Below are 10,397 nucleotides of genomic sequence, written 5' to 3'. Positions count from 1 at the left end.
ACACAACTGGACTGACTCTAACCCTGTACACATACTATTTGTTCAGTATCTTTAATAAGCAGCATTAAGATATGAAAACAAAAACCAGCTCTGAGCCTCAACCTACTGTTGCGTCACATCAAGATACATTATCATATTTACTCATTATTATGAGCTCCTTGTGTAATATGGACTGAGAGTTAGACTGTGAAGCTGTGCATTTAAAGCCGGCTACTAAGCAGATATTATATCCCAAATTAATACATGGTTGATACAAATAGTTATTACTACAGTGACTCTGGATAACATACAGTACACTGCTTTTACTGTCATTATATATCCTTATATACCCCATCGGTTCAAAGACAGTCTAACTGATCTAATCTACTGCTAGGCTAACCACAAATACACAGTTAAATATCTTTAATTAGCTGACATAATAACAATAATAGCCTACAAATTAAAGCTATCATAGCTTTACTTATAAAGTGAAAAATGTCATCATCAAATCATGTTGGACAAGGATTGCAACTAATGCTTTCATAATCGATAAATATGCAGATTATTTTCTCATTCATTATGAGTAATGTCATCTTTAACAGGTGGAGAGCACTCAAGGCAACGAGACCTCAAAAGGTTTGTGAGCTAACAACTGCACGGTGTGTTCAGTTAATTGTGTATAACCAAGAAATTAAATGTTATTGTCTTAAAAAGCTGCCCAACAGATTTTAGATATTTGGTGCTTAATGGCTGGTAATCTCACACTGATCTCTATATCAATTTATACGCTATTCATACATATTGAATCATTGACTAAAATTGCATTATTGCTCTACTAAGATATATAGCTATGAACTAGGGATGTCACAGGGAGGAAATTTCCCAACCAGTTAATAAACTTGTGACAACATCAGTGTTACCGATTACACCGGACATTTTCCAAAAAAGACGACGCTCGATATATGCAGAGCGCTTACTTTAATCTTTAAACTTGGAAGGCTGTGTGTCTGGCCTCTCCGGTCAAGCTTTTGCTGCGGGGCCACAGGTTTCCCCCCGGCGCTGCTGATCTGCGCACACCGGCTATGAACGTTCTTCCCTCGGCACTGCGATTGCCTCGTTAACATTATGCTTCTATTTAAAATCCGAAATATTGCCAAATGAACGCTTTTGCTTTAAACTTTGACACCAAATCCTCCGCCATCGTCTTGTTTGTCAACTCTCTCACCCTGTCTGTGTGAAATATGACCGTTGCTACTCTGTGCTGAGACTCCGGGAGCAGAAACTTTCATTTTCAGTTTGTAGCGTCCGTCATCCGACTATGTATTGATAATACGCTAATATGCAAAAATGAACTAAATGGATTTTATTGGTATAAAAAAAGGTAAACGACAGTGAGGGCGGTGGGCAAGTAATGCAATCGGTGTGTGCCCGAACACCGTGTAACACCGGTAACACCGACTACCACAGCAAGCATACTATGAACCAATAAGCCGATGCTAACCCAGTATATCCTGCATACTGGCCTATCTGACCACATCCACTTGACAAAGGCCTGACAGCTTGGCTTGACACACTTCTTCTAATCTAATCTCCAATCCTTCTCCACTGTATTCACTCAGCTAGTTAAGCCCCCTGCTAATGAGACTGTGCCCCATTGTATGGAATTAAACCAGAACACTACTCACTGCCTAAATCACATCACACACAAGGACCAATTCTACAAGGGAATTAGGGAGCTGGGAGCATGTTTGTTGGGCGATATAAACAAGTACATGCGATATGCGGCGTAGATGAGTGGAGCATGCAATTACACATGAGAGAAGTGTTTAGCTTTGACATTGTAATCGATTCATAGAATTATGTCACCTCACTGTTCTAGTCAGGAATAGAAAGATGGAAACGCATGAGTGGAGTGCAGGATAACAAAGCTATGAAGCATGGGATTTATCTACTGTCTACATCACATAGGAAACACTATGAGCAGTAGGGCTGCACGACTTTGAAAAAATATCTAATTGCGATTACTTTGACTGATATTGCAATTGCGATGTGATTCGCGATCATTTTTACATAATTATTCTCATTTTCAGTGAAAAACATACTAAAATGATTGTGTGAGATGTTTTTTTAAGTCCTTAGAACATGATGTGCAGGTCAGGACATCTCTGAAGCACCAACATATTTAATTTAAAATGGTATTTTGAGACACATTTTGCCTTTAACAAACACTGCGATTTGAAAATTGTAATAGGCCATATTGCGATTTCGATAACATTTTGATTAATTGTGCAGCCCTAATGAGTGATCAATGACATACAAGATTGACCTGTGACATGTATGCTTTAAAAAACATATATAGACACAAGAAACTGGACTACCGTCAATGACTCTCAAATTAAATCACACAAAGAATAACCCTATCAGAGATATATATGACCATTATATGACAATAATGGATGGACGATGTAATATCTGATGACTTCAAGAAATAGAAAATGTGTACATCACATCAAAATTATCAAATGAGAGAGCTGTGCTGGGGTTTGGCCAGTAATCTGCACAGGCAGATAGAAGGATTCAGTGAACAAAAGAAAACGGGGAACAGGCACACTGTACAGTGAGACACAGTACTGTGGATTTGCCAGCCAAGGGCTTGTCAGTGCACATTTTTCATTGTTTGCTGGTTTTGGCATGTTTACCCATTATGAAAATAGCTCTTTCTTAAAAAGAAGGGGGAAAATTCAGACCAATTTATTGCCCATATTTTCACCAGTCCCTGCCTACACAGTATTAGGAAAAGCAATAATTACAAGCAGGAAATATATCCTTAAAGCTCCACAAGTGACAACATGGAGTTATCTTGACAATATTTTTACATGAAGACAAACTGCCCATTGTTCAGCCCTGCAGCAAGTATGTTTTTACAAGTCCTAGCATTCCTGTATCCAAGTCGGAGTTGGTGTTGTCCACCAGAAAGGCAGACAGGGGGCTTTATGGTCGATTATCACGCTCAAATAACGAGGATTGTGACCAATAACCACGAGATAATAAGGGATTAGCCCAACGTGAAGGACTTGTAACGCGGGTAAATCTAGAAAAGCTAACCATACCTCCTCGTCCTGTCAGCTGATTTGCAGTATACAGCAGATTAAAGCTGCTCGGGACTCACATTCCTACACATGCTTTTACAGCATCTCTCAGAGGACAACACCAGTTCAAATCCAATGTGTCTCTCCATGACATATTTTGATATTAATACATTAAATGGCTTGAAAATACAGTTACTTACACGGAGGTGGTTTAACCATTCTTAGCACATATGGAGACATGATGGCAACAGTGAATGGCTCATGATTGATCAAAATGGATCAGTAATTTTAGTATTATTTTCTTTAGTTTAGCCCCCATGCATCGGCTCAAAGGCAGTCTGACTGATCTAATCTACTGCCCGGCTAACCACAAAAATACACAATTAGCTGACATAATAACAATAATAGCCTACAAATTAAGAGCTATCATAGCTTGATTTATAAAGGGGAAAAAATGTCATCATCAAATCATGTTAGACTAGGATTGTCTCAAGAAGACAGTTCAAATCCAATGTGTCTCTCCATGACATATTGATTATTTTTGATATTAATACATTAAATATCTTTAATTAGCTGACATAATAACAATAATAGCCTACAAATTAAGAGCTATCATAGCTTGACTTATAAAGGGGGAAAAATGTCATCATCAAATCATGTTGGACTAGGATTGTCTCAAGAGGACAGTTCAAATCCAATGTGTCTCTCCATGACATATTGATTTTTTTTTTTTTATATTAACACATTAAATGGCTTGAATACAGCTACTTACACTGAGGTGGTTTAACAAGTCTTAGTACACATGAAGAGCAGTAAAATAGCTCATGACTGAGAGAAGAGTGGAGGTTTTTGTTGTAAATAAGCAGAGTGTCTTGGCTGTCCATAATAACCCCTCTACTGGTAGTCTGCCTCCCATTAACTTGCAAAGCTAAGTGGTGAAATAACTAGTCAAACTCACACACATATTTGTGATAAATACCAGTGATAATAACTGAGAGAGAAAGCCACAGGATAATGTCCCAACATCGCCTCGTTGGCTAGCAACCAACCACAGAGATTTTGCTCCCATTTGCTTTGCATGTAACAGACCCAACAGAAGAGGTAGGACAAAGTCAGCGTTTTGCCTTACCGTGAGGTCGGGATTGTCGCTGTCCAGATGGTTAACGGCTCGTATGACTCCGGACCTCCACGGCCACCGAGCGAGGTTGCCGGTTTCAGGCGGCTCGTCTCCGGCGACACAGAGGAACCGCTTCCCGACCAGCTCCGGCCGAGCCTCGACTGCCATGGCTGGCTCCTTCTGTGCTGGTCAAAAAACACCCCTCCTCCTCCTCCTCCTCGATAAAACTTCCCCACAACAACGACGCCCTTACAGACCTGTCATTTAACCCAGTTTCTAAAAGGAGTCCAACGGGAAGAAAGAAAATAAAAGTTATTTCGTTGCAAAAACGGTGAAAAACCGACCCGGGGGATTTAAATGTGTTAGCAGTCTCCACCCGCTCGAGCGTCAGTCTCTCCTTTTCTCTCTCTCTCAACGGTGGAACACTGAACCGCATCACCGCCGCACATCCATACGTGTGTTTCTCCGCTGGGATCCCAAGGCATTCACACAGCGCCGCAGCACCGGTTGTGTCCCTCCGCTCAATTGAACCCTATCGGTACTATTTTCGCAAAACTACTCCTATAAAACTGCTCCCTACTTGTAGAACTGCCACGACTACTACTACTGTTAGCACCAAGTGTAGACAACTTCTGCTTCTGCACTGTAATAGCACTATAGTTCGTTCTACTGCTGCTATTGCTGAACTACTGTTATAGACAGCACCAGCAGCAGTCATGTAGGCTATAAATCACAGGCTAGGAAGAAATCACTATGGCAGTGTGGTTTTGTTTGTGAGTTCAGCTAACCTTTTTTAATATAATTTATAATGTAATAGAATGCAAAAGGCATGTGGCATTTATTGTATATTCTAATATTATATATTATATATATATATATACATATATATATATATATATATATATATATATATACTGTATATATTATATATTATTATATTATACATATATTATATTATATTATATTATATTATATATATATATATATATATATATTATATTATATTATATTATATTATGTATATTATATATATTATAATCCTTATTTGTAAAAAAAAAAAACTACTCCTATAACTGCTCATACTTGTAGAACTGCCACGACTGCTACTACTGTTAGCACCAAGTGTAGACAACTTCTGCTTTTGCACTGTAATAGCACTATAGTTCGTTCTGGTGCTACTGCTGCTATTACTGAACTACTGTTATAAACAACAGCAGCAGCAGTCATGTATAGGCTATAAATCACAGGCTATAGGAAGAAATCACACCAGAACTTTTTTAATATCATTTATAATGTAATAGAATGCATAAGACATGTGGCATTTATTGTATATTCTAATATTATATATTATATATATTATATAATAATATATAATGTATTATTATATTATATATATTATATTATATATATATTATATTATTATTATATTATATTATATATATTATAATCTTTATTTTTAAATTTATTGGTATAAATCTGGTAGCCTACAGTTCCAGACAACAAAGTGCCACTCATAAAAATAAACTGCAGCAGGTCCTCCAATCGACTATACCTGTGCCTGTAATTAGTTTAATACATGGTTTTATTTGTCTTTGTCTGTTTATTATTTAGCGCTGGTTTGAAGTCTGTTGAATCCTCTTTTATTTCAGTTGCAGCTCGCAAAAACTACTCCTATAACTGCTCCTTACTTGTAGAACTGCCACGACTACTACTACTGTTAGCACCAAGTGTAGGCAACTTCTGCTTTTGCACTGTAATAGCACTACTACTATAGTTCGTTCTACTGCGGCTATTACTGAACTACTGTTATAAACAACAGCAGCAGCAGTCATGTAGGCTATAAATCACAGACTATAGGAACAAATCACACCAGAACTATGGCAGTGTGGCTTTGTTTGTGAGTTCAGCTAACCTTTTTTAATATAATTTATAAAGTAATGGAATGCATAAGGCATGTGGCATTTATTGTATATTCTAATATTCTAATGTTTATTGTATATTCTAATATTATATATTATATAATAGTATCTTATATTATATATGATATATTATATTATATATATATTATATTATTATTATTATATTATTATATTATATATATTATAAGCCTTATTTCTAAAATTATTGGTATATATCTAGTAGCCTACAGTTCCAGAAACAAAGTGCCACTTGTAAAAATAAACTGCAGCAGGACCTCCAATCGACTTTACCTGTGCCTGTAATTAGTTTAGTACATTGTTTTATTTGTCTTTGTCTGTTTATTATTTAGCGCTGGTTTGAAGTCTGTTTAATCCTCTTTTATTTCAGTTGCAGCTTTATGTCTTACTTCTAATTGCAACAAGTGTCACAGTACCGCTTCAATTGTGTCCTGTGTACACAGGGCACCTATGCAAAAGAGTGTTTACAACCCTCATTGGACCACCTTGTGCAAATAACAGTTGCATGAATGAAATGAATGAATAACTTACATGTAAGGAAGTAAGGGGGAGTGGATGGTGGTGTTTAAAGGACCACACCAGTGGTTTAGCATGTCCTATTCACTACAAATCATATACACTGTTCTAGGCATCCGTTGTTTTCCATTATTTTCTGTGTAGTATGAAATTTAACTAAAGGTACAATTGATAACATTGATAACATTCAGCCACTAGATGTCGCATTCTCCCTCTCTCGTTCCATTGCATTCACTTCACAACAAATGGTTGCCAGTCCGTTGCACAACGAGTGGAACGACTGAGACCGACAGTCATGCCACGTAAGAATTTTTGGTGGGAGAGTAGAAGTCATTTTGTAAAAACAGTCTTTCCATTATTCACCAAATCTAATTCAGTCGTCCAACCACTTCTAAATCCCCTCTGATGCGCATCTTTGTTATATATTGTTTCAGGGAACTACAATGGAAACCACCGGGGATCCTTGCACGCTTACCCGGTAGCGGCAAGGAGGGAGACGGCCACCAGTCTGCATGTGCTCCTGGCGCTGTGGTACCGAGGAGCCGGTCGGCAAAGTTCCACTTTTGGGTGTAATTAAGTGACCACGTGATACCAACGACGTTATACTATTGGCTCTTAAGCCTTGTTAAAAGTGGGAACCGAACGTCAGATATCCTCCACAGATATAAACAAAACATTCATTTTGGACCCGTAAAATTTTTAAAAATGATTAATTCACAGTCATAATAATTTATTTGAATAAAAGCAATATTCTTATCTGGCACCTTTCTAAAAGCTCTGTGGATGTATTTTTTTTTTTTTTTTTTAAAATGATTCGTTGACATAAAAATGTTATCAATACAACCTTTAACTAACGGACTCTTGAAACTTTACTTGTGTAATCCATAACAGGGAACATCAAGTCTGCATTAATGTTAGAGCTACATCTGTTTGAGGGAAAGCATTGCACATTTTGTCAATCTGCACTACTACATGCATTATTGGATTAAACAACTCAAGCAAGTGCAATATTGAAATGAATGGAAACAAGTGGTTTACTCGAACAGAAGAAAGAATACATCCATAATTTAAAAAATGTGTAGCATGCATTGAAGAATGGTCTGCAAAAATGTGAAGTTACAATATTTGTAGGTAAAATTAGCAAACATGCTAGTATTAAGGGATGTATATTTATATTTTAACAGCTGGGTTTATATATATATATATATACAGTAAATATATATGGAAGTGACTGATTTGAGCTTTCGACACGATTGACCACTCTTCTCCTGCACCGTCAACACCTAAATTGGTCTTACAGTTTTTCTCAATTGTTTACACACAAATACTGGTACTTGACACACAATGACCACAACATGTAACTCATGCACCAACCCCCTGAACCAATTCTGCTAAACTACAAGCACAATTCCTGCTTTACACTCAAATTGCAGTTCTAAAACACACTTTTTTCAAAACACTACACACAATTCTCTGCATTTGGCACAATTTTCATGAAGAAAATCTCGTTTTCACAAGGAACACACTGTCATTCAAAATTCTAAAGTCAATTGCCCTACTATGCACACTGACTCATCACATGGGCAAACACCTGTCACACAGTGTTACAATTAGCAATCAGAGCTTTAGCATAAAAGGGCAAATATTGCTTGTGATGTGGATGAGGTGCTGTGGTCAGACCGAAACAGAAGAGAGGATGCAGCATAGTTTTTTTTTTCATTTTTTTTACTGTAACTGTATACAGTAAATTCTTCTGTTGTTTTGTATGTAGACCACTGTATGTGCAACTTTGTGTTGGTTGGGATGTACACTGTGTACATTGTTTTTGTGGGGAAAATAAAATATATTTGTTACCGTGTATTTGTGTGTTCTGAGTATAAAAACAATATTCTAAAATATTTCACAACACACTTATGTATGTACTGTCTGTAGTAAGTGTAACACTGAACAAAAAAAGGCCTAAGTCATTATGATGAATGGAGAAGAAGTGTTTTCCATTCATCATAGTGTTTTACATTGAGCACATCAGTGTTCAACTGGTTCTTATACATGTCTATTCATATGATGGTTTGTGTGTGTCATTTGAAAACAAAATACCATTTTGAGAAGAAATAACATTGTTTTGAATGTAAAGTTTAATTTTGCAGGAGAATTGAGGGGTTTTGCCCATTGTGTGTGTGTTTTTTGATTTGTGTGTAGAGTTCTGAGAGTATGAGGCATGCTTTCAGAAAATGTGTGTAAACAATCGAGAAAAACTGTAAATCTCTTCTTAAAACTTCTAAATCTTTTATAGGAGAACATTTATGAATATTTAATATGTTTAGGGTTTTATCATCCCACTCTTTCCATTTGACATTCTTTATCCCGCCGTGTTTTATGATCCCTGTGTTGGTTTTTATTTGTTTTGTTTGTTATCTGCTGTTATTTTTCTGGAAAGCACTTTGTAACCTTATTACTATAAGAAAAGTGCAATATAAATAACATTTATTATTATTATCTATCATTCCTTTCATTATAATCTGCTGTTTATATTTGTATTTCACTCCTCTTTAATCTTGCTCTACTCCATGTGAACATTTCATTCCATATTTGAAATGCAACTGACACATTTGGTCTCTTTCTCTCAGTGTGGATTTACTAGTTTGCATTGTCTTGCTCCTTTACAGCCTCAGACAGAGAGAGAATTGGTGAAGGAGAATATAAGGCAGAGGAACAGAAGGAGAACAAGAGAGGGAAGGTTTGTGTGTGTGTGTGTGTGTGTGTGTCTGTGTGTGTGTGTGTGTCTGTGGCTCTATGGAGGATTGCATGCTTGTGTGCTTTTGCTCGTGTGTGCAGAGTGTAGGGCTCTTAAGGACAGTATTGAGGTTTGTGTGTGTGAAGCGCGAAGAAAGCAAACAGCCTGGAGCGACCTCATGGGCAGGATGCAAGAGGGGAAGAGAAAGAAAGAGAAAGATGCGAATGATGGAGGGAGAGAAGCAGGGGAAGGCGAGTAGAGAAACTGTAAAAAGAGGATAGATGCTGAAGAAACACAGTCACACTGAATGCACATGAGGCAAAAGAGGGAAAGAAAAAGAAAAGGGTAGGTGGATCATTGTGTTGGAGTAAGAAATGAGACAATTGAAAGGAAAAAGCACCATGAAGAAGTGAGATTAACATTTTTCTTTTCTCTTCACATACTGTGTCATGTTTAGTCAACAGGTGTAGTACTGCAAAAAAACAGACATTGTGGTTTTAGTTAGTGTTATTTCTTTCAACAACAGCTGGGCAACTTGATGGCTTTATAGTTGTAAGAAAGTATTTTTTTCACTTTTGACAGATCTAAGATAGCAGATACCTATATATATATATATATATATATATAGTCATATATGATGGAATATTTGTGTTGTTTAAAGGTACAGTTTGTAGGATTTAGCGATATCTAGTGGTGTGGTTGCAGATTGCAACCAACTAAGTACCCCTCCACTCACTCCTCCCTTTCTCGCTCAGAGACCATTCTCACCATAATAACACTACTTTAAAAGCAGCGGAAGTCAGACGTTGGTTGATGGTACCACGGTTTTGCACTCTGACTCTGGCTGACTTGCTGCAGTTTCACAAGAGTGTCAGAGAACTATGGTGGCCTTCAGGTAACGTAAAAATGCAAAAGGCACTTGCTAGAGCCAGTGTTTGGTTTGTCTATTCTGGGGCATAGACGTTATATAAAGATGGACGACATGACAGCTCCCCAAAAGTGAAGCCAAAACAACTTGATCGCCT

General features: G+C 37.2%; 1 protein-coding gene across 1 annotated transcript in view; it reads right to left on the bottom strand.

Moving 5' to 3' along the window:
* Positions 1 to 4,629, bottom strand: part of jmjd1cb (jumonji domain containing 1Cb) — a 124,244-nt gene extending 119,615 nt beyond the window's left edge. The window contains exon 1 of the mRNA XM_037755469.1: positions 4,198 to 4,629. Within this exon, the coding sequence (XP_037611397.1) occupies positions 4,198 to 4,353 (156 nt within the window). The 5' untranslated portion in view covers positions 4,354 to 4,629. The remainder of the gene's footprint in view (positions 1 to 4,197) is intronic.
* Between the last annotated feature and the right edge of the window lie 5,768 nt (positions 4,630 to 10,397).

This window comes from Sebastes umbrosus, chromosome 20 (genome assembly GCF_015220745.1).
Source record: "Sebastes umbrosus isolate fSebUmb1 chromosome 20, fSebUmb1.pri, whole genome shotgun sequence".
Lineage (NCBI taxonomy): Eukaryota > Metazoa > Chordata > Actinopteri > Perciformes > Sebastidae > Sebastes > Sebastes umbrosus.
This window is presented reverse-complemented; position numbering and strand designations above follow the sequence as displayed.